The sequence below is a fragment of the Thamnophis elegans genome, chromosome 2, assembly GCF_009769535.1.
Source record: "Thamnophis elegans isolate rThaEle1 chromosome 2, rThaEle1.pri, whole genome shotgun sequence".
NCBI classification, from domain to species: Eukaryota; Metazoa; Chordata; class Lepidosauria; order Squamata; family Colubridae; genus Thamnophis; species Thamnophis elegans.
The window spans coordinates 35407804-35433777 of NC_045542.1; the positions used below are offsets into that span (position 1 = coordinate 35407804).

The 25974-nt window shown below is 42.4% G+C and overlaps 1 protein-coding gene across 1 annotated transcript in view; it reads right to left on the reverse strand.

The window, feature by feature from the left end:
* Positions 1 to 25974, reverse strand: part of KCNH3 (potassium voltage-gated channel subfamily H member 3) — a 78305-nt gene that overhangs the window by 24299 nt on the left and 28032 nt on the right. Inside the window, exons 2-3 of the mRNA XM_032210658.1 lie at positions 7890 to 8123; positions 4513 to 4647 (exon numbers count right to left, since the gene is read on the reverse strand). Coding sequence (XP_032066549.1) covers positions 4513 to 4647; positions 7890 to 8123 — 369 coding nt within the window. The remainder of the gene's footprint in view (positions 1 to 4512; positions 4648 to 7889; positions 8124 to 25974) is intronic.

Consider the following 25974-nt stretch of genomic DNA (forward strand, 5'->3'; position numbering starts at 1 on the left):
CTTTCTTATTTTTTTGGGGGGGGGGGATTTTGAGTGCCTCTGAAATTCCTTCTAGGCCCACTTTCTGCTGTGGCATGAATACCCTTTTTTGTTGTTGATTTGTGAGAATCCTTCACAAGCAACAAATGGGCGTCTTGCACCGGCAAAGCGTTGTCAGGAGTCTCATCTAACAGAGAAGCTCTTCATGCGGCATCACTGCTCAAGATAATAAGATAGAGTACAGGTAGTCCTTGACTTACAATCACAATTGAGCTCAAAATTTCTGTTGCTCTGTTGTGAAGTGAGCTATTTATTAAATGAATCTTGCTCCATTTTACAACCTTTCTTGCCTCAGTTGTTAAGTGAATCACTGCAGTTGATAAGCAGAGATTGTATCCTACCGGTTTAGCAACCAGTTTGCTGAGACCAAGCTACAAAACACTGCTCTGTGGAACAAAAGTAAAAGATCCTCTGGAAACTAAGGAAAAGGAAAAATGGAAAGGTAGATGGAAGGAACAGAATTTATTTATTTATAAAATGTATTGGCAGCCCATCTTACTATAGGGTAACTCTGGGTGGCTTACATAAAATCTAAAACATAAAAAGTTAAATTCCAACATTAAAACCAAGGACACATGGGGGAGGGCAGGGGCGGAGGTGGGGATCTGCTATTACTCAATCAACCACCTCCATTGCACCGTTCCCCCACTGGGGCCACAAGCCGACTAGCAAAGCCATGTCTTTAGGCCCTTATGAAAGGAGGATTGGGGACAACCTCACATTGCGGGGGACAAGATGTTTCAGAGGGCAGGAGCAGAGGTGGGTTCCTACTGATTTGAACTGGCTCGGTCGAGTAGGTAGTAACTCGGCCGGCCACGCCCCCAGACCGGTTCTGTCGGCGGTGCCGTAGGGGCCGCCATCCTGTTTTTTGCTTCTACGCATGCATAGAAGCTTTTTAAAACTACTGCGCATGTGCGTGTAGTGCACATCAAGCGTGCGTACCCCTGAAGCACATCCCTGAGTGCACCGTCAGTAGAAGAAACCGGAATCCACCCCTAGGCAGGAGCAACAGCACAGAAGGCCCTCTTCCTGGACTCTGACATCCAGAATAATTGGGCTGATGGGACCAACAGCATGCCTCCTCTGCCAGCATGAGTGATATGGGCCAATCCCAGTGGGGTGAATAGTAACCCTCAAGTAACCTGGACCTATGCCATGAAGAGCTTTAAAGGTGATCACCAACACCTTGAATTGCACCCAGAAGTAGACTGGTAACCAATGCAGCTCATGGGTCAGTGGTGTCACAGGGCCCATTCTTGGGGGGGTCCCAAATTACCCGAAATGCCATACTCTGCACCAGCTGTAGCTTTAGAATGCTCTTCAAGGGTAGCCCAATGTAGAGCATATTACAGTAGTCCATTTGCGAGATGACTAGGGACTGGACCACTGAGTGAATACATATACAGCTTATACAGGCAAAAACCAATAGTTAGTCCTTGCCTTACTGGAATTTGGATTGCTAAGTGATGTGCTTGTTAAGCTGCATGTGACTGAATCCAATTTTATAAATCATTTCTACCACAATTTTTAGGAGAACCACAGTGATCGTTGAGCAAATCATGTGATCATGAAGTGATCTATGTTATCGTTAAGCAAATCTTTCTTCTGCAAGTGACTTTGCATGTTGGAAGGCAGGTGGAAAGGTTGCAAATTGTGATCATGGGGCCTTAAAACACGGCAACTGTCATAAATGTGAGCCACCTGCCAGCCACCCCTCTGAATTGCAACCGCTTGGCCGTGGAGGTGGTGCGATGGTCGTAACTTCAAGGATGGGTCCTCAGTTACCTTTTCCAAGGCCTTTGGGAATGACAAGCCATTGTTAATGAATAGTTGTAAGCAGAAATGGGTTGCAAATTCCAGTGCTACCGGTTCACTTGTGCATGCGCATAACACTTCTGTGCATGCACAGAAGCATCTGGGCAGGTGGGCGGAGCCTCCCGCCACTACCTGTTAACCTGATCCGGGTCAAACCGGGAACAACCCACCTCTGGTTGTAAGCTGAGGGCTACCTCTAAGGGCCACTGTAGTCCTGCAGTTGTAAGGACAATCTGACGATGAATATTATGCTTTGTTTGGGCCTGAGATAAAAGCAGGCAGCTACTGACTGGTGAAATCACAGCAGGATATCTAATTGTCAGGGAACAGGATTCTGATCTCTGTATAATTCTTTAGTCGTACAGTGTTTGCCCAAAATATACGGAACATGGACACATGGTCAATATGTTTAGCATGTTGAGATGCTCCTTATTTATTCCATAAATCTTACTGCTAAAATTGTATGAATGCTATGTTTGCTTGGAACATCCATACTGTGGGATTTTAAAGCAAAGCTGTAGCTCCTTCAATCATAAGAAATGCAGAATGCCTATCCTTGGAGATATGATAGATTTTCCAGAAATGGGGGTTGTGTCTATGGCGAACTGCTCCTATCCTAAATCTACCGCCATACAACCTGTCGGAAGGAAAATCCATCTGGTTCAGTTTCAAAGACACTGGGAATATGGAGGCTGATTGGAAAGATGGTTTAATGATGACAAAACCAACAGCCATCCTCAGTCAGCTGACCAACTGGTTTGATGAGTAGATGGGTTTTTATAGATTTCAGAGATGCTGCTAGTGTCTGAAATGCACTTAGGAGATTGTGCAATGTAGTGAGCTCTGTGTCTTTTGCTAAATAGTAGCGGGTTAATCCTATTATATCCTGAAGGGTCATATCCTGTTCTTCTTAATGCCACCACCCTGAAACTGAAGGTCTTTTGGTTTGTACATAGGCTGGTCCAACCTTTCTTAAGAACTGCAGAAGAAACAATTACTATCAACCTACCTTCCATTGAAGATCTGTACACTGCACAAGTCAAAAAGAGAGCTGTGAAAATATTTATTTCCCGGACATAAATTGTTTCAACTCCTATCCTCAAAACGACACTATAGAGCACTGCACACCAAAACAACTAGACACAAGGACAGTTTTTCCCAAAACACCATCACTCTGCTAAACAAATAATTCCCTCACCATTGTCAAACCATTCACAAAGGCTGCAATACTATTACTATTAGTCTTCTCATTGTACCTATCATCCATCCTGTCCCACTTATGACTGCAGGACTGTAACTTTGTTGCTTGTATCCTTACGATTTATATTTATATTGGGTGTTTCCTGATTGCTTATTTGTATCCTATGACTATCATTAAGTGTTGTGCCTTATGATTCGTGATGAATGTATCTTTTCTTTTATGTGCACCAAAGACAAATTCCTTGCGTGTCCAATCACACTTGGCCAATAAAGCTATTCTATTCTATTCTATTCTATTCTATTCTATTCTATTCTTGGGCACAAAATATCTGTGGGGAGGGGGGCATGAGGCTTTTAAGAAAGTCTGCTTTGTCTTTAAGAGCATGTTTCTCCATTTCTCCCTTTGGGGAAATATAATATTCTGCCTTTTTAATATTTCCAAATATTTCATTCTTCTAGGGGGAGGGGAGGCTTCCCACAAACCGTTGCTACACCAGATTGGGCGGGAGATACTAACATTACCAAAAGGGCTCAACTCTGCAAAGGCTGACACTTACATGAGTATGAATGGATACCATTTAGGACAATAAAAGAAATTGGGGAGTGGGGAAAGGGAGACCAGAAAGTACAACATTTTCACATCATGTTCATACTTTATAAAGAAATGAAGACAAGTAAAAATAGACAGAATTAGCTGCATGGATGGCTAATTAATGAAAGCTCAAATGCCACTAGTAACTTCATACGTTGTTTGGTGAATAATATACAGTGATATGCCAAAGAACATCTTTTTGGCAGATCTCCTGCACCTGTAACAATGCACACGACACGCCAACAGATTCATCAGCCTTGAGTTGAGGAAGCTTTGTCTATTAGGGTACTGTATTCCAATTGGAAAAGATCTAGGATCCTTTCCAGCAGACTGAGTCTTCAGTCGTGCTACCACGAGGTCCTACAAGTCTTTCCTTGGCATCTGAAGCAGTTTTATTTACATGCCCTCTTAATTTCATTTATGCACCACTGAACATTTGTTCGCAGAATGCTTGACTCTCGTTTTGAGAACTGTGCGTGGATTTTAAAAAATCACAGGGTGGTAACCAGAAGGAGAGGGAGAAAATACTGTTGCTATCATCATCATCACCATCATCATCATCATCATCATCATCATCATCATCATCATCCAACATTTGAAGGAAGAAAGACATTCCTTATTGATCTCACAATCTCTTGAGGATTCTTAAGCTTCTGTGATCCAGTAACCCACCGCCCAGGTATGTGGCAATACAATCCCCATCGTACCATAGCTAGCATGGACAATGGAGCATGGGGGAGTTGTATTCCAAGATCTCAGGAGGCCACGAATTGGTGCCCTCAAAGATAAGGTTGTACCCCAGTTTACACATTTTTCCTTTACTCCACCTCCTCCCCACCACACTTCCATCACTGGCTTTATCTCACCTCCTTCCTTCCAGTTTTCTGTGGACGCTCTGGTTTTGGTCTCTGTGATGTCTTTGTGGGAGACTAGAAAAAGAGCCACTTCCCCCTTTTCATTCTTGATAGGCACCACATCCAAGAGACACCAGAAAGGGACACCTAAAAAGATAAGGAGCCATGTGAGTTGATGATCCTAGGATGTGGGTCAGGGAATGATCTCCACTGCCATCCCCAGCACCATCTTTCTCTGCAGTTGCAAACTCTTTCTGGAGACCTACGAAATGGCGGGAAAGAAAAGCAGGTCGGCAACTCTTCACAGAAGGCTCAGTGTAGAAGATGGGGCTTCACTGAACAAAGAGGTTGCTGCTCCCAGGTTCTGAAAATCCCAGCTTTCCTCCTGCTTTCCTATACTTCCTGTACAAGCAAGGGCCATTCTATATTCAGCCTGGCTTTTGACCTTCAAGGTCGCATGTGTTATGCTTTGCTAAATGGGTGCTATGTCCTTATGTATTTTAAATACAATTGGTTGTACATCAAAGTCTTATTAGCTGATTGGTGGTGAGCTTTAATCATCATCATAAATGTGGCTGTGTGCGCACTTCTGAGCACACAGGTAATACCTCTGCTGTGTGAGCATGGGTCCAGTTCAAGGTGTTGGTTACCAACTTAAAAACCCTTCATGGCCTGGGACCACCAGGCTACCTGAAGAACCATCTTATTCTAATTACATTGACCCAGATAGGCAGAGAGGGTAAGTGACAGACCTATTTGACTAACAGAATCTAGGAAGAAAGTTTTCTCTGTTGTGACCCCTGCCCTATGGAACATCTTGCCCCCTTAGGTGAGGCTACCCACCCCACCCCCACTCTTCTGGCCTTTTGGAACTGGCATGGAAGTCTAATAATGGTATGCAATTTGGGTGGGTTGCTTGATGGTGTTTCTTCCATCTTTTTAATTCTGTTTTTTAACTGTGCCTTTTTATATGGCTTTACAGTTTTCCTCTGTAAACCTCTCACTCCGATAGCAAAATAAGCAGTATACACCTTTAAAAAATAAAATAAAATTACATTTTTATCTTTTGTTCTATTGTTAGTTGTATTATGACCTGGTTTGATGAGAAGAAAAGCAGGAATTGAGCCAAAGAATTAGCATTGAAACTGGCTGAAAGTCCTAGTAATAATTCTGGTTTCATTTCTATTACGTTTTATAGATGCCGAACTACAAAAGAAAAATGGGAAATTAATACTGTATATGGAAACAGTGGCACGGTTATTGTATGCACAAAGAAGAACAAAATAACCACAGTAGAAGATAGGATTATAAAATTGATGGAGCTCGTAGAAATGGCAAAGTTATCCAATTTTTTCAGGGAAAAACAAGAGAAAGACTTTAAAAAAAATCTGGAAGCCTTAAAAGGACTTTTTGTTAAAATAAGGAAAGACTGAATTGATGATTTATGGACTTGGGGATTGAAAGGGTTAAAGAGAAGAAGAAACAATAAGATGGCAATTACTTGGTAGGAAAGGGTGGAAGTTATAACTGAGCTCCCTTTTTCTAACTTTCTTATTTTTCCCTTCCTTTTTTTCTTTCTTTGCACCTTTTTCACTGACTTTTCTTTACCTAAAGGTAAAGGTTCCCCTCACACATATATGCTAGTCATTCCTGACTCTAGGGGGTGGTGCTCATCTCTGTTTCAAAGCTGGAGCCAGCACTGTCCGAAGAGGTCTCTGTGGTCATGTGGCCAGCATGACTAAAAACTGAAGGTGCTGTCACCTTCCCACCAAAGGTGGTCTCTATTTTTCTACTTGCATTTTTACATGCTTTTGAACTGCTAGGTTGGCAGAAGCTGGGACAAATAACGGGAGCTCACTCCGTTACGCGGTGCTAGGGTTTCAAACCGCTGACCTGCGAACCTTTCTGACTGACATGCTCAGCATCTTAGCAACTGAGCCACTGCATCCCTATTTCTTTACCTACTTTACCCCTTTTTCTAAATTTTATTGGCTTTAATCTCTTAATTTAATAAATTATTAAATTTATAAATTTAATAAAACGTGCATTTGTGTGTAGGTGGGTATATAAATGGATCCACTGCAGTATACATATTTATTAGTATGGTGACATCCACCTCCACTTGTTGCCCCAGTGCTGGTATCCGCTTCTCACGGTTGTTGAATAAACCTCTCCTCTATCTGTTGGCCTCCTTTACTCATTGGGTAAAGAATTGTTATTCTACAACATGGCACTCACCATCTGCTCTTAAAACATCTTTGGTGTTCACGCAGAAGTGGGAGGGATGGTGTGAACAAATCTCAGCATGCATGTAGGTGTGTGACTATGGGCATTCCTAAGCATGCTAAATTAAATAGCAGTCTCTTTTCCCCCAACTCCTTCCTCCTTGGCAATGGAGAGACGCACAGATCAAGGATATATATAGGGGAGACAGACAATTCAATCCAGGGCACCAGTGTTGGGGTGCAGAGGCTGCCCTTGAGCCCCCCCTACACACTTTCAGTTGAAACAAAAACCAGGGAGCAGGGAGGGGAAAGGTCTGGAAAGCCACTCCTGTTCATGCTAGATGTGAAGAAAAGAAATTGCTCCAAGGCCCACATTCAATGTTCTTCACACTTGAAATGCTTCCAGAAGGATCGCTGTTGTAAGAGGTCCAGATATAAAACACAATAAGAGCACTGCCATTTTCACAGTTGTGTAGAATAGGGAAGCAGAGGCAGCACAATTTGCTTAGCTAGCTCGAGCCACTAACATTTGCTTGCTGCATATTATTAAAGATCTTCTTTTCCAGCTAATTTTCTCTCAAGCAATATTCATAACACAAAAACACACACAGGGAGACACAGGAGGGGGGGCAGGCAGTCAAGAGTGAAATCCACTTACCTTTGCTACCGGTTCGGTAGCAAGGTGAGCACACTCACTCGCTTCACTCGCACGCACCACCTCCACACATGTGCAGGACCTCCCATGCATGCGCAGAGCATCAAAAAGGTAAGGTAAGCGAACAGCGAGGGGGAGGGGGAATCCGTTGTCCTGCGTGATTTATATTAGCTAGAAAGCAGGAAATCCTGTTTTCTAGCTAATATAAATCGTGCATCACAACTGATCGTCGGAAAAATGGTCATTTATTTATTTTCCTAACGTTTCGGGTGAACCAGTAGCATTTTTACTACCAGTTTGGGCGAGCCAGTCTGAACCGGTAGCATTTCACTCTGGCAGTCAGTCAGTCAGGCAGGCAGGCAGGCAGGCAGGCAGGCAGACAAATAGACAGACAGACAAGCTCACTGTCTACGTTATCTACTTCAACTTCCATTTTCCAGTCCCTGGTACAAACTTTCCCCCAATGTTTACTTGGCAATTCAAAGTGTGTTTTCAGAAACCGGACTCACCACTTTTCCTGTAGAGGATGAGCTCAGCTTTAAATTCCTTGCGCTCGTCAAGGGCTTTGCGGATCTGGGTGCGCACCAGCTCACTGGTGTCAGGCCCATAGAGGAAGTTGCAGGCACAGCAACGTTGCATGACCTCAGCCCGGGAGAAACCGGTCAGTTCACAGAAGCCATCAGAACAGTACACCACTGGAAAGGCTCCCCGGACCTGAGCATTGCCCAGGACAAAATTACTGTCTGAGGAGAAAAAGAAAAGAGACGATGATCACTAGCCTGGCTATCTCAGAGAAAATCCCTTAGTCAACCTGGTGTCCACTAAGTGAGTTGCTCGGCAGCTGGGTTTCCCAACCTTGGCAATTTTAACAAATGTGGACTTCAACTCCCAGAATTCCCGAGCAAGCATGGCTGCCTGGGGAATTCTGGGAGTTGAAGTCATGTGTCTTAAAGTTGGAAAACCCTGCTCTATAGCAGGGGTGTCAAACTAGCACCCACAGGCTGGATGCATCACGCACTGGCCACGCCCAACCCCATTTTAGAAAGTGGGGAAAAGTCGCAATATGTCACATGATGACAATGTGACACCATGAGTTTGACGCCCTTGATCTATAGTTTTGATCTTTGAGACACCAACTTTCAGGACTCTTACCTAAATGTTGATATTGAATTGTTATTGTTGAAAAGCACTGGTGTACTTTATTCACTAATACACATGACAGTCAATGCTTGACTTAATTATGACTATCCTGTAAAATTTTTGAAAGGCCTAGCTTGAAGCAAGTATTCATGATGATTAGATCATGATGAGGATTGATATCTTAGCCAGTAATCCTATATACACTTAGCAGTAAGTCCCATTGGAATCAGTAGAATTTACTTAATTTGGGGGGTATATTAAATTTCACTATATATCACATTTCTTAGTTTTCCAGAATATTTGTAATCACACTACATATTTATTAATGACATAAATGCTGTTAGCATAATGTTTATAGTTTAAAACAACTGCTACTACTGAAACACAAAATCTACCAGGATCTCATCCAGACTGCAATTAGCTGGAAGAAATATTTTCTCTCATGGCTAGACGTTGCCCCTAATATGGTAAAAAAATAACAATGGCAGTGAAAATGAGAGAAACCATTCTTAAGTCTTACGCACGTCATTTTCTCATAGAAACTTACAGTGTTGCTAGAAGCAACTTCTAGAATCATCCAATCACTGCTTTGCCAAAATAGCAGCAATAAAAACAAGATTCATCTTAATGAAACGTTCGAAACTAAATTGAAACAAGCTTGGACAGCAAACCACTACCAAGATTCGTGTAACTCTAACAATGGCCAAATGCTGCTAAGAAGTTGGTTGAAGTCACTAACCAAGTTAATTGGTTCATTTCAAAAGTGGGTTCCTACCGATTTGGACTGGTTCAGCCGAGTAGGTAGTAACTCGGTTGGACATGCCTCTGAACTGGTTCTATCAGCATTGGCGTAGGCACCGCCATTTTGTTTTTTGCTTCTGCGCATGCGCAGAAGCAATATTTTTACTACTGCGCATGTGTGTATTGCGTGCATCAAGCGTGCACGCATCCGCAGTGCACCTCTGAGCGAATCAGCAGTAACAGAAGCTGGAACCCACGCCTGGTTCATTATCACCACTATATATGCATACTTTGTTTATTCAATAGTTGATCAGCCATCTGATGTCCCCCTGATGTCCATTGGACCATTAAAACCATGAAATGCTAGCAAGAGAGGCAACAAATCTGTGTTGTAGGACTGTAGTTCCTTCGCATCTCAACTGCACTAGTTTGGGGGTAGGTTGCTACCTTTACTGCTATGAATCAGCCTCAGTTTGTAATGTGGGATTGAGACAACAGGTTATACTAGGAAGGAAGGATGTGGAGGATTGTGGGGTTTTGGTGCTCTCTAAACTTGGTGTTTTTCTTGCAGATGTTTCATTACCAAGCTAGATAACATCATCAGTACCAAGAAAAGGAAAGACTGGAATGTATCTCTGAGTGAGATGTATGGAATAATAACTGTAGCAGAGTGTGGATACTTTTGAGGGACAGACAAAGATGAGGAGGTAGGTTGCAATCCATGATAGTCTATCTGGCATATTAAATTTGCCAATCTTTCAAATGCACAAAGATCTAGTAAAAGCTTTGCTGGGATTATTTATTTATTTGTTCTGTTTGTTTGTTTGCACCCTTCCTTTATTTATTTTTACAAATACCTCAAAACGGCAAACATATCCAACACATCTCCTCTCCTTATTTTTCCCACCACAACAATCCTGCGAGGTGAGTTGGGCTGAGAGAGATTCAATGGCTTCAAAATCACCCAGCCGGCTGTCATGGCTAAGGTGGGACTAGAACTCACAGTCTTCCAGTTTCTAGCTTGGTGCCTTCACCACTAGACATCCTGGCTGAGGCAGGGGTTAGAAATACAACTTTCCAAGAAGGCTGGCCATCAGCTGCAGTCTGGAGGGAAAGGGGAAGAGAGGAACCATGGACTAGAGCTGGGATCTCAGGAAGCCCTACATGCCTCGTTCCACAGATGCCTCACAGGGAGGGAGTGAAGCCACATTCTTACTTCTTTCCCCACTCTCTTCCCAGGAGTTGGCACCATCTGGTGCATCTCCAGTTTCTGACTATTTTTACCCTGTTTGTTCTGTGCAGAGTTTAGTCATCGCCTGCGGCAGCTGGACTCAAACCCCCAACTTCTCACCAGGCAGAAAAAGCCAAAGCCCATCCCCAGCCCTGCCTGATCCATTTGCATAGATTTGAATAGGAAAAAGTGTTACCTGAATGGTAACACAGAGATGCTGGAGGGACATTTCCATATCCAGAGAAGAAAAAGGGAAACAAACAACCCAAAGAAGAATGGAGAGAGAAGGAGATTTGATGCAGAAGAATGTAATCTAGTGGCTAAAAGGAGGATGAGGGAATGGAGGAGAGAGTTCCTAGTTTTTAGGATACCTTAGAAATTCCAGGAAAGTTGGACATGTGCTCACCCTTCCTGATTGTACCTGAAATTTAACAACAAATACTTCCAACTGTCTAACTAACAACTCGTTGAAATTGCAATCAATGTTAAAATAATTCAAAAAGCCACGATACACGAAAGACACAGAAGCTTTGCACGGTATGAATGGAAGGTAACAAATGTTCAGGTATAAGCAAAACATATTTGTTATATTTATTAGATTGAAAGAGTACTGAAAACCATCTCTGCAGTAGCAGGCAAAGAGAGTTGTTCACAAAATTGTGCTATTGCCGTACTCAGAATGTCTCTTTTGCATAGACACACCATGTTTTTTTATAGTGTACAAGAACCAGTCCTTATGGAGAACTTTATAAAGTCCCCTCCCGCCAACAAAAACCTTTTACTGCTGATAAGAACCCTCCTTCCCCCAATAAAAAGATCTCAAGGACAAAGGAAGGTTGTACAATCTTTTTTCCCAACCAGGAAAAATTATAGGGAAAAAGAATGGAAGGAAAAAAAATCTGGCCTCCTTCTTCAAGTTGATAGAAGATGGGCGGCATATAAATTTAATTTATTGTTCTAGCGAGATGGGCAGTATGCAAATTTAATGCACAAAGAAATAAATAAAAGAAAAATAAATAGAAAATCTTGCAGTACCAACATGTTTTCCAGGGCCATTCCATACACCCAGAAGTGCAACTAGATTGCTGAAGAAATATTTCATAGCATGCATATTATGTGTGGGAATGAGAACCTGTATTGTATATTGTGTATCTTAGTGGCTAAAAGTGTAAATGAATTGTTTAAAGAGGACTACAAGAAGAACCTGTCAAAACAGAAATCCTTTGAATCAGAACTTCTCATTTTGATAACACGTTATAGTTAATTGGTAGAATCAAAATCTTTGTGTTACAAAAGTAAGGAAAAGAATCTGCAGACAAACTCAAAGTGGTTTTTTTTTAGCATTTTACTCCCCATTCAATTTTGAGTAAGCAATTGTTCCTACAGACAGCTTCCTGCAAGGTATTTTGAAAATAGAATACTATTTGTAGGTTCTGAGTTTTGTTTCTAAAATAGTGGCTCTTGAGACAAACACGCTTGTAAAGTGGAAAGAGCCATTGAAGCTGCCAGAGTTAAAGCAATAGTCTGAGTCTTGCATATACAATAGAATATTACATTTTCAAAACAGAGAGCTTTGTTTTAAGTGTCATAATTTCAGCTAATTGTCTAAATATTGAGAGGCACAGCTGGCTTCACGTTTAACATTCAATTGTAAGAAATGCATCAAAGACCCAATAAATTCCATTTCAAAAAGCTGGTGTCCCCCCTTTCCCTTTTGCCTAATCAGTGCAAAGTCATCAGGATGTTTGTCAAAAACTCAGCCCTTCCTTCTTCTTCACATCAAAGGGAGGATTGGTGTCCAAACCTGTGGGGAAGACACTCTTTCAACCCGCAAGAGAAACAGTGTATGGGTACCAAGGCAATGGGACACCAGGGAAATGGCCCTATAACTAGTGGTGACGCAGTGCAAGTGGACTGTTTTCAGAAACACACATATGAAGCTGGGACTGGTAACACTTCTAAAATAAAATAAAAATAAAATAAAATAAAATAAAATATAAAATAAAATAAATAAAATAAAATAAAATAAAATAAAATAATAAAATAAAATAAAGTAAATAAAATAATAAAATAAAATATAAAAATAAAATAAAATAATAAAATAATAAAATAACAAAATAATAAAATACTAAAATACAAAAATACCAAAATACTAAAATACTACTACTACTACTACTAATAATAATAATAATAATATAAAATAATAATAAAATATAAATAAAATAAATAAAATAAATAAAATAAATAAAATAAATAAAATAAATAAAATAAATAAAATAAATAAAATAAAATAAATAAAATAAATAAAATAAATAAAATAAATAAATAAAAACAAAATAAAAATAAATAAAATAAAATAAATAAAATAAAATATCCTACAGGTACAGGCCAAAATTCTATAGATTAAACTGGGTTGAATTAGTGAATTTGTGCCACCTGGGAATTGTAGTGCTGGGTATGGAGTGCCTGCTAAGAATGCCCCTACATTTTTGTCAACAGATGTACTACAACACCCAGGATTCTTCAGAGAGAACACTGATGGCTCAACATAGATGCAGAGATACAGTAGATAGCATTAATATATCCATGAAATGGAGGTCTCCTCAGGCCTTGTGTGATTTCCAGGTTAAGCTAACGTTCTTGCTTCCTTGGTTGAAATTTAGCAGTTTCAAATGTAGGTAAAGGCATCAGCCTATTAGAAAGCACCCAGATCAGGATTAAGTAACTCCTTTACTAAGGAGTCAGATGGCACAATTGATATGGAAGCTACTGAACTGGAATCTGATGGCTGAATAGTTGGGAAAACAAAAAAGAACCTTTAATTTCAGCATCCTTATCTTAACACTTCCTTCTCTGCAGAGCAAACTACTGTAAGAGTTTATCCTCACATCCTGCTTACCGTGACACAACTCTTTAGTAACCTTTTGGAAGGAGCATGTCCTTGTGACATGTTCCTGTCAACCGACAGCTGAAACAGCCCAAAGTAATTTTTAACATTCTAGTTTTGCAGCCATGTTTTCCCTCTTCTCCCAACACAAAACCTTCTCCCAACACAAAACATCAGGACAGTCTAGGAAAGTAATCTGCTTAACTCCCATTGACCCATCTTATCTGCTGTATAAACCTCTCTCTCTCTCCATCCAGTTATTGGAAGCACTCTGCTTCTCTATCCCTCTGGTTTTTGCTGTGAGAATAACCAAATTCCTGACCTATAGAATATAGAATAACATAGTTGGGAGGGTTATCCTGGCAATCTTCTAATCCAACCCCCTGCTTAAGCAGCAGACCCTATAACTTGTCTAATGTTTGTCCAGTCTATTCTTAAAAGTCTCCAGTGATAGAGCACGCATAGTTTCTGGAAACAAGCCATTCCACTGATTAATTGTTCTCAGTGTCTCCTTAGTTCTTAGCTGGGTCAGTGAAAATCTTCAAGATGGCGGACTGTGTTGACAGAAGCCCTGGCCTTTCCATACATCAAAAGGGGTGGGCTTTGATTGGAGGGTTGCACTGGCCACCCTGCAGATCTTGAGCCTTCTGTAGATGCCTCTGCTTGCCATCCTAATAGAGAGTCAACCTTTGCAAGATGGGTGGTGCAGCGGAGCAATGGAAGCTTTGCTCTGGCAGCTCTCCACGGTTGCCAGAATCTGAATCTGTCAATCTTCTGCTCTTCACACTGAATAGCTCTGGTTATTGTGTGTGTGTGTGCGTATCTGTGTGTTGGAGAGATCATAAGATAATAATTGTCATTTACAGCCAAAAGATCAGAATACAGAGAATATAAAGAATCCTAATGAGGCATAATGGTTAGGGTGTTGAATTAACTAGGAGACCCTGGGTTCAAATCCAGTTTCAGTCACTGAACCTCACTGGATAGCTTTGAGGCAGTTGCTTCCTCACTCCCAAGGAAGTGTTGGGCTCTCGCTGTGGAGAAAATGGGAGGAGGGAGTGCCATGTATGTTGCCTTTATCTCCTGGAGGAAAGGTGGGATATAAATCTAAAAAGTAAAAACATATAAACCATTGGTGGCACAATGGATAAAGTGCATCATTGCAAGCAAAAACTCTGCCCTCAGCCTGGAGTTTAATCTTGATGGACCTCAAGGTTGACTCAGTGCTCCATCCTTCCGAGGTTGGTAAAATGAGGAGCCAGATTGTTGGCGGACAATATGTTGACTCTGAAAACTGCTTAGAAAGGGCTGTAAAGCGATATATAAGTCTAAGTGCTATTGCTACCACAAATGCAAATAATGCTTCCTACACCCACTGAATGCAGTAAAGCACTATCAGGCAGTCGTCTTCTTCTTATGCCAAATCCATCATTGCACATTGGCGATCATGTTGGCAATTCTATTTTTGTCAGCAGCCGCATGAATAAGTGCTGCTGAGTTTTGTCCACACCAGTCCCTTAGGTTTTGAAGCCATGATGTTCTTCTTCTGGACCTCGTTTGCCTTCAACCTTTCCTTGGAGAATTAAGTATGCCATATTTTTCCGGGTGTTGCATCACATGTCCAAAATATTCTAACTTTTGCTTTTTAATGGCTTTGATTATTTCCCTTTGCTTTCCCAGATGGCTTATCACCTCCTCATTTGTGATTTTGTCAACCTAACTTATACATAACAGCTGTCTGTGAATCCACATTTCAAATGCTTCTAGTTTCTTCAAGTGATTTTCTGTCAGAGACCAACTCTACTCTGTAGAGCAGGATAGAGAAGATATAACATCAGACAAGCCTGATTTTCAGTCTTAGGCTTATATCATGACTGCAGAAAACCTTTTTTATTTTGAAGAATGCTGTTTGAACTTTCTCTATCCTTGTCTTTACTTCACTGATCATGTCCCAGCTTTCATGTAAATGAGAACTGAGGTAATGCTAAATGCTATTGCTATACAGTTGGAAAAGCATGCCTGTGCAACCCCATATGTGGAATGGGGGATGGAGAGAAGAGGCATTTTGCTTGACCAAAACTTAGTTGGGGGGAATTTAGCATCAGGAAGGAGAGGGAAAAGGGGAAAAGAGATGCAATAGCAGTAGCACTTTCTCATTTTATATTTCAAATCAGCTCTTCCTTTCACTCTGGCAGATTTTGGTGGAGGAAGCTTCATTTGACCTACCATTGATCAACCTACCGCTGATTTAGTAGCACAGTTTCTGACATTACTTTATAAAATAAGGACAGCTACTGAACATGACATTTTAAAAAACATTAATTTTATTTTTAAAAAAGTCCTAATGCCGTATTCCTTAAGTCCACCTATTGTCCTTTTCTCCAAGGAATCTGGTTCTGGGGAAGATTATTATAAAATCCTCTACTCTCCCCTGAGTCTGGATAGATTCTGTGGGTATGTTCCATAGAGGAAAAACTCCTATAAGATTAAAGTATGTTTCAGTTTGCTCTCAGATGTTTTCTTAACATAATTATATCTCTATATAAGTCATTTTAAGGGGAAGAAAAAGCTTAAGGTGGCTTAAAAATAGTCACACAGTCCTAGCACTCACAATGCAAGTGAAACATTTAGAAAGCAATTCAAAGTACTTTAAAATGTTAACTCTCTTAGGTAAAACATCTATTTGCTCTTTCTTTCAGTTTTCTATAGCAAGAATGGAAAAAAACCAAACATTTATCCTCATGTATGGGCTACAGATATAAATTTAGTCACACAAGTGCATCTTGGGGTCTCTGCAATTGTGTGACTAAGTTTGTATCTGTAGCCCATTTCTAAGGAGAAATGCTTAATTTTTTCCCCATAGGAATTTAAAGCAAATTAAAACTTGGAAATTGCAGTGTATCGATGGCAAAAGTAAGTTTCTGGATCCTTATTTTAATGACCTCCGAAGGCTGGAAGCAGGGATGAAATCAACTTACCTTTGCTTCCAGTTTGCAAATGTGATTATGCGGCTGGAGGCTATAACATATAAGGAATGGTTGCAGGAATTGGGTATGTCTAGTCTAGTGAAAAGAAGATTAGGGGGTGATGACATGATAGCAATGTTCTGGTATTTGAGGCTGAGGGGGTCAGCCTATTTTCCAAAGCACCAGAGGGCAGAACAAGAAACAATGGATGGAAACTAATCAAGGAGAGAAGCAACTTGGAACTAAGGAGACACTTCCTAACAGTGAGAACAATTAACCTTTAATTAAGTGAAATGGCTTGCCTTCAGATGTTGTGTGTGCTCAAACAGTGGAGATGTTTAAGAAAAGATTGGACAGCCATTTATCTGAAATGGTATAGGGTCTCCTGCTTGGACGGGGTGGACTAGAAGACTTCCAAGGTCCCTTCCAACTCTGAAATTCTGCAATCTAAATTCTGAAATTTCATCTTCTTCATTTCTCATTTTCCATGATGTGGATTAAGGTTTAGGGATGATCTTCCTGATCACCTGACGAGATGACACTTATGATATAGATAAAATAGCTTATGAAGATGTGAACCATCAGTTACAAGGAACCTCCTATATAGCAGTGATGGCGAACCTTTTTTGGCTTGAGTGCCAAAAGCGGGGGGAGCGCAGGGGGGTGGTACGTGGGTGTGCCACACCCATAATGCTTTGCGCATGACCCCAGTGCACATGCACGCACAACCAGCGCTCCCTCCATTTTTGGGGTGCTTTTTTTGACCTCCCCAGGCTCCAGAGGGTTTATAGGAGCCTCGGGAGGGTGAAAACAGCCTCCCGCGCCTCCTGGAACCCCTCCAGAGGCTTCAGGAGCATGAAAAACCAGCCCTATGGGCAGACCGAAAATTCAGGAACAGACTTCGGGTTTGCTCGTAGGGTCATTTAGCCCTCTGGAGCCTTCAGGGGCCTTCAGGAGGCTTCCCTGAAGGCTCCGGGGAGCAAAAAACAACCCTATGAGCAAACCGGAAGTGACTTCACACAATTTCACAGTAATCATGAGATAAATCATAAAACAAAGTTCAGGAATATTCCTTTATCCCATTGTTTTGCACACCTATGTACACTACTAATTGTATGATTGTTTAAAGAGAAATGCATCTGTACCACCAGGTTTTAAGTGTGAGAAGGAAAGACAAGCTGTAAGAATGAAAGTGAAACCTTCTAAGCAGCTTATAAATATAATATTAAAGAGCACCTGTCATTTCAGATCTATCATGGCAGTGCCTGTTAGCAGGCATCCACTCACCTGCTACTTGCCACGTCCCTCATCTTGTTGTGTTACTGCTGCAACACCAGTTGTCCCATTAAAATGAATGGGACTGTCAGTGAGTTAACAGCAAGTCAGAGGAGGAGCCGCTGCGGGGCAGAGATAACAGTTGCATTTTAAAAATTATGATTTAAATCGAGGATTTAAATCAAGCCTTTTTACTAGCGACTTAAATCGTGATTTAAATCAACTTCATTTAAATCAATTCCACCCTGTTACCTATGGGCCATTATTACATGATTCCAAGTTGTTTAATGCAACTTGGCTGCATCATTTATCCAAAGATTATTTTTCTCTTCCTCATTAAAAATGATGATATTTATTAAAAACTGAAATTTATTCTACTGTATGTCCCAAGACACTGTTGGACTCCAATTCCCAACAATACAGCCAGGAATGGAGATGATGAGAATAAATGATGAGAATAAATTCCAATAACACCCGGATAGCTATGAATTTCCCTTCTTGATTCCAGAGTTCGTTAGCTGGGGGCTCAGCCAATTTTATCACACCATCAGCACTGCAGGAGACATCAGACTTGTTCAAGGTTGCACAGTGGGTTTTTATATTAATTAGGGGAAAAAATAACATGTTTTTCAAATGTTTTGGATTACTAGTCCGAAGATTGCTCATCATTGCTCAGGCTAGCTGGGAGTGGTTGCCAGCCTGCGTCTTAGTTAGGAAAGAGGGTTTGCGTTTTTCCCCTCTCCTGTTTCATTCTGAAACCTTTGTAGCAGAGGTGATATTCAGCAGGTTCTGACCAATTCTGGAGATCCGGTTGCGGAAATTTTGAGTAGTTCGGAGAACTGGTAAATACCACCTCTGACTGGCCCTGCCCCCATCTATTCTCTGCCTCCCAAGTCCCAGCTGATCGGGAGGGAATGGGGATTTTGCAGTATCCTTCCCCTCCCACACCCACCAAGCCACACCCACAGAACTGGTCATAAAAAGTTTTGAATCCCACCACTGCTTTGTAGGGTGGAAAACTTAACGCCTCTGAGTTTATCCAGAATGCATTTGCCTCCCTGATGATGTCATTATTGGCTAATGGATGTGGCCTCCAGACCACAAATGCCTACCAGCTAGTCCTATGGCTCACCCAAACCTTTGGAAGGACCTGCCAGCTTTCTGAGCAAACATTCCTGATCTCAAAATACATACTAGAGCAAGGGTGTGAAACTCACGTCGTCATAGAGTCATCATGTGATGTATTGTGACTTGTTTCCCCCTTCGCTAAACCGGGCGTGGGCGTGGCCAGCGTGTAATGCATCTAGCCATAGTCACATGATCACAATTCTGATGGTTGGCAACTGGTTCATATTTATGACGGTTGCAGAGTCATGCAATCCACTCTTACAAGAGTCAATGAGCAGAGTCAATGGGGAAGCTGCATTCACTTAACGACTGTGTTACTAACTTAACAAATACAATGATTCACTTAACAACTGTGACAAGTTGTTGAAAAGTCATAAAATGGGACAAACACACTTAACAAATGTTTCACTTAGCAACATAAATGTTGGGCTCATTTGGGTCTCATTTGGGTCGTAACTCGAGGAGTACCTATGTTCTTCACCCCCTAGGCCAGTTAGTTCAATAAAAGATATTGATCACCACCTTTAGTGAAGATTAAAGGAATCTCTCAGAAATGTGCCTGTTTCAAAAGTCCCCTATGTCATCACTATCCTTAATGGCCTTCAGTTCAACATGGCAGCTTCCTTGGGAGCCAAGGAGATTTCCCATTAATCTATCACCGGGTACATTTACTATCCAGTCTAGTGGTGAAATTCAATTTTTTTACTACCGGTTCTGTGGGTGTGGCTTGGTGGGCGTGGCAGGGGAAGGATACTTCAAAATCCACATTCCCACCCCTCTCTGGGGCCAGCCAGAGGGGCTTTTGCCAGTTTTTCGAACTACTCAAAATTTCTGCTACCAGTTCTCCAGAACTTGTCAGAACCTGCTGGTTTTCACCCCGGATCCAGCCCCATCAAGCAAGATACAAATTATACTTTTCTCCCCCAAAACTCCGTGACAAAGAAGAGCAGGAGAAAGCAGGAATCTAAAAATAGATTTTGCCAGGCGTTCTTTTCAAGCTGGTTTCTGCCAGTTCAGCACTTTTGGAAATCACAGGAAAGTTCTGGGCATTTCGAGACTGTCAGAGAAATCGGACTGCTCCAGGGGTTTTAGTTGTTTTATTAACGGATTGCATAGAATTCCTAAAGGATCCAACCTTTTATCAGAACATAAAGTCAAGTCCTTTCTGCTGGAAGATCATCCATGTGTGTCCATATTTCTGTGCTTTTGTTTCCAGGCAGTGGTGGGATTCAGCCAGTTCGCATCTCTTTGGTAGAACCTGTTGTTAACTTTCTAAGCAGTTGGGAGAACCGGTTATTGGAAGAAATCTTATTTTGTTTTTTTCCGTTTTACAGGGCTAATTCTGTAAGAAAGGCAAGAAGGAAACATTCTGGTGTGGTTTCTAGCCTAATCTTTATTGCCCTGCTTACAGAAACTGCCTCTCTGATTAACCCTTATGACAGTGTAACAGCTAAGGCAAAGCACCCATCGACGTGAGTGACATTGAATTGACCACACCCACACGGTCACATGACCACCAAGCAGTGACATGCGGTGAGGTTTATGGCTGGTGAGGCACTGACACAGTGGTGGGTTTTAAAATTTTTTAGACTTGTGGACTTTCAACTCCCAGAATTCCACAGCCAGGCATGCTCAGTTCCGATTTAAAGTGACAGCATTTGTTTTTCTTCTTTGCGAAAAAGTTTCCTTCATTCTTTTTCTTCTCCCTCCCCCTCCTTCCTCCCTCTCTCCCTCCCCCCCTCTCTCAAACAGACACAGAGAAGTTGGATTGGACTATCTCTCCTATCCCCTTCCCTCTCTCACTCATTCTCTCTCAAACAAATACAAACACAGAAGTTGGATTGGAGCCAATCCGAGCCTTTGATTGCAGGCGGAGCCATGTTACCTTTTTAAACTTGTAATCAGTGAAGCTGGGCTTATATAGTTTTATCCAGCTGTGTGCGTGTGTGTGTGTGTTTGAAAAGGCAACGTGGCTCTGCCTGCAATCAACCTACACTTGGGGAGGGATCTACACTTGAGGATGAAGTTTGAATTCTTCCCCCTCCCTCCGACCCATACGTACCTTTTCCAGCTGTTTCAGAGATTATTTCAACTCTGCTCTTGCCTGTCATCATGAAAAGAAAAAAAAATGTAAAAGGAAAAAGGCAAGAGCTGAGGTCAGGCTGAGATAGTTGCTGCCAGAGTCACCGTGGACAACTCTGCTTAACTGTTTAAAAAAGCCTCTAAAAAGCTCCCTCTACAGGAGGAGGCAGGAGAATGACATGTCTCACCTACATCAGGAATTTTTAGGCTTTTAACTGTTGCTTAACTCTGCTTGAGTGATCATAAAACGCCGAAAGTCAGACTAGATGAGGCACGTCATTCTCCTGCCTCCTTCTATAGAGGGCACTTTTTAAGAGGCTTTTTTAAACAGTTAAGCACTAAGCAGAGTCATCCACGGTGACTCTGGCAGGAACTGGCTCAGCCTGACCTCAGCTCTTGCCTTTTTCCTTTTACATTTTTTTTTCTTTTCATGATGACAGTGGTGAGGCTCTGCCTCCCCTGCCTCCCCTGTCTGCATGTCCCTGCCACCGAGCCATGCCTACCCAGCTAGTCAGTAGAGCAGAGAACCGGTTGTTAAATTATTTGAATCCCACCACTGGTTCCAGGTACTACAGCACGTCCACAAAGCATCAAAGCAAAAGTTGAAAGCCATACTTGCAGCCCCAACTGTGTAACGAGGACTTGTTATTGGTGTACTATATTTCAGGCCTCCAGTCCAGTTATTTTCATTTTCTTTCTGCAATAACACACAGCTTGTACTCCAAAACACACCGAGTAGAACATTTTGAAAGGGCAGGGACATGCTAGAGCCAGCTTTTATATCAATTACCCATTGATGGAACTTAAAACATGTTAGGAAAAGGTTGATTTTTTTCAATCAATCTTTGTCTTTTCTCTTCCCCTAACTTTCTCATGCCATATATAGATAGTCCTCGATTTACGACCACAAATGAGCCCAAAATTTCCATTGCTGAGTGAGACAGTTATTAAGTGAATTTTGTCCCATTTTACAAACTTCCTTGACACCGTTGCTAAGTGAATCACTGCGGTTGTTCGGTTAATAACATGGCGGTTAAGTGAATCCGGCTTCCCCATTGACTTTGCTTGTCAGAAGGTCGCAAAAGGGGATCGCATGACCCCTGGGACACAGCAAGTCATAAATATGAACCAGTTGCCAATTTTGATCATGTGACTCTAGGGAGGCTGCAGTAATCATGTGAAACACAGTCATAAGTCATTTTTTTCAGTGACGTTTAAACTTCAGTCACTAAATGAAATGTTGTATGTCTGCCACAAAGAGGAGGGAGACAAGCTATTCTCCAAAGCACCTGAGGGCAGGACAAGAAGCAATGGATGGAGACTAATCAAGGAGAGAAGCAACTTAGAACTGAGGAGAAATTTCCTGACAGTTAGAACAATTAATCAGTGGAACAGCTTGCCTCCAGAAGTTGTGAATGCCCCAACACTGGAAGTCTTTAAGAAGATGTTGGACAACCATTTGTCTGAAGTGGTGTAGGGTTTCCCGCCTAAGCAGGGGGTTGGAGTAGAAGACCTCTAAGGTCCCTTCCAACTCTGTTATTCTATTCTAAATTGAGGACTACCTGTACATGTGCTAGAATAGCCCTTCAAAATACTGTATATACTCAAGTATAAGCCTAGTTTTTCAGCCCACTTTTTGGGCTGAAAAAAGCCGCCTCGGCTTATACTCGAGTCAGTGAAAAATTTGCCCGAAATGGAGGAGAAAAAGGGGTGGGGCCATGCCGCTGGGTGACACTCGTGAATGGCCCGGTGCCCCTGTGAGTTTCCCCTCCTTCTGTGTCAGTTTGCCGCGCAGCGCGCACCGCACCATCCCCCCTCCTCACGTTCTAATGTAATGCAGGGCTGTCTTACGATTCCCCTTCCTCCCCCTCCTGCCGCTCTGCAACAATGTCCCACCTCCTCCTTGTTATGGCAAGCAGCCACATAGCGATGTCCCACCTCCTCTGGTACAGTGATCCAATGATAGGAATCACTGTGCCGTGTGTCATAGGAGGCGGGACATCGCTCCCGCGGCTGCACGGGACATCATCATCACAGCGGGACATCAGCATCATGAGGTGAGTGAAGTATTTCATTGAATACACCGCTAGTTTACTGTTTTTCTTTGAAATAAATATTCAAAAACATTATTGGTATCTATTTTTATTTTTGAAATTTACCGGTAGCTGCTGCATTTCCCACCCTAGGCTTATACTCGAGTCAATAACTTTTCCAGTTTTTTTGTGGTAAAATTAGGTGCCTCGGCTTATATTCGGGTCGGCCTATACTCGAGTATATACGGTAGTCCTTTCTCCTGTTTACGATGCAGTCTTTTTAGAAGTCCCAAGAAGGTTCCACACCCCATTTTTGCATTCTGATTCAGGTGACTCTGAGGATACAAATACCCACGTGGCCTCAATGACTCTCAGAGTGCTAACAACCAGATGATTGCCAAGAACATAAATCCTTCCATTCCCCACCAGATGGTCGGAAAAGAAGCTTCTTGGATGGGGGACTGAAATATTTTCAAAGGGGAAAAAAAATGAGAAAATCCAGTTGCCTTTTGGAGAGAACCCCCCCCCACCTTTGGGACAACCCTTACAAATCCTCACTCAACATGACCCCCACCAACATGACTCAACGCCTGCTCTGCAGAAATCTGGCCCATTGGATACATCGAGGGGCTGATTAAGGTGTCAGTAGCAATGCAGTTTTCTGATTCTCGGTTGCCTTATTTTTCTTGCCGATTCATTTATGCAGTTCTGTTGGGACTCATCCCACGTGGAAATCTTTCTCTCTCTCTTTTTTTTTTTTTGGTTTTTTGCATCTAAGTAGCTCTCGGTAGAGAGAAAAGCCGTTCCATCTGCTTTGCAACAGAAGTTCTAACATTACAAAAGACTGCTGCAGGCAACTACCTATAATTACCTACATGCTTAAGGCTGAAATGGTAATCAGAGTATCAGATGAGGAAATACTCTATAAATAACTGTTCCTAGGCCATATCTTGTACCCAAAGACCTTGAACTACAGTCACAGGTTGTCTTAGTTCACTGACAGGGTTGCTGTTAATTTCTAATGTCCACTCAAACCTGAAAACGTGCCAAGAAAATTTGCAGTTTGCATCCCGTGCACTTTACACTGATTAAGTGAAAGAACAGCCACAAAAAGATGCTTGCTCCCAATAATGTGTTCCTCTTCTACCAGTTAAAGTTAGGGGACAAGGAGGATGGAAATTCCACCACATGACTAGAGCCAGTTTGGTCTATTCATGGCTGGAAGCCATGAGATTGGGATAGGACTGGTGACCTGGGCCAGTCGTTCTTAACTCAACACTCGGGGTTCTTGTTGTGGGGAAAAGAGGAGGAGGAGGAGGAGGAGGAGGAGGAAGGAGTATTGGATAGGTTTGCTACCTTGAGTTATTTCTAAAAAGAATGCAAGAGGTGGCACATGCAGGGGTGTCAAACTCAAGGCTCAGGGGTTGGATCCGGCCCGCGGAGTGCTTAGATCTGGCTGTGGATCCTCCCTGGAAACAGCATAGGACTTGCCTGCGGTGCCTCTGCCAGCAAAAACAGAGCTCGGAAGAGCTGCCCGCAGCCCTCCCGAGCTCCATTTTTGCAGGCAGAGGGTTGCAGGAGGCGGTCGCAGCCAAAAATGGAGCTTGGGAGGACTGCAGGCAACCCTCCCGAGCTCCCTTTTCACTGCCAGAGTTTTGCAGGAAGCTGTCGCAGCTGAAAACAGAGCCCAGGAGCCCATTTTCGCTGGCAGAGCACTCGGGCCACCACAGGTGCCCCTGACACGAGTGAGGTTGAGCTGGCTACGCCCACCCTGGCCATGCTCACCCCGGCCTCCCTAGTTCAAACGCAACCCTGATGCAGCCCTCAATGAAATTGAGTTTGATATCCTTGGCATAGTGATTAGAATGCAGTATTGCAGGCTAATTCTGCTGATTGACAGGAGTTCGATCCTGAGCAGCTCAAGGTTGACTCAGCCTTCCATCCTTCTGTGGTTGGCAAAATGAGGACCCAGATTGTTGGGGGCAATAGGCTGACTCTGTAAACGGCCTTAGAGAGGGCTGTTAAAGCACTATGAAACGGTTTATAAGCGCTATTGCTATTAAAACAATTTTTTAAGTATTATGCCACTCAGTTTGGCAGGTGCTGCATTTTTCAAACTAAGTGGAAAGAAGGACGGTCTTGATCCCTAATATCATTGAATGCCTTTTCTGTGCTTGCAAATAGCCTTTAAAATGAACGGTCAACACCTCTAAGCCAGGAAATAGTCTTTCATTCAGCAGAAAGGATATCTCCCCAAACCAAGTTAGCTTGCAATGGTAGCACTAGTCCTGCAGCTACTCTTTTCAAGCTCTCCCTTCCTTCCTTCCTTCCTTCCTTCCTTCCTTCCTTCCTTCCTTCCTTCCTTCTATCCATCTCTGAGCAAGCTTCTTCATTATACGTGACCCTATAAGAAAACCATTCCCCCACAAAGTAAGTCTCTACTTTGAGCCAAACTGTCTTGAAGCCCCTTACTCCCCATTGCTTTGTTATACACCATTCTGAGCCATGATGCAGCTAGTTGAAATTAAGAGGCAATTAAAATAAGGGGGGGTAGGCATAAGCCCCCGCTTTCTGCTGCCTGTTTAAACTGCACCACACAGCTCCTCACTACCCTCTAATTATACCCAGGGTGACAGCAGCTTTCAGGCTCTGCGTGCATCCGTTAGATCTGCTTGACTTGGTGCCTACGAGAGCTCCGAGACCTGCTCTGTAATTTGCCTGCTGCTCTTACTCACTATTAGCAATGTGGGGTGGGGTGGGTATTTATAGAGCAGCCGATTGCTGGTGGGATCCTTGTGAAGTCATCTGATGAAATGCAGGGGGGGAGAGGTAAAGGGACAAAGGTGGTCACACAGGCCTGATCCTTCCATGAGCTTGACAATCCTCATTCTTTGCAAACCCAGGAACAGAAGGCAACAAACTGGCAGGAGGAAACAAGTGACCTGTAGCCTTGAATAGTCAAAGAAAGGCATGCGGAGAGTCCTGAGAGTCCTGTCTAGGTTCTGCTGTGCTACTGTCCTCCTAACTCTTATTATAACAGAGAAGTCCCATCTTTCTCCACTGCTCCTCTTTGATTCTCGGTCTCCGTAGTGGCTGCCCTTCATTAGCTGG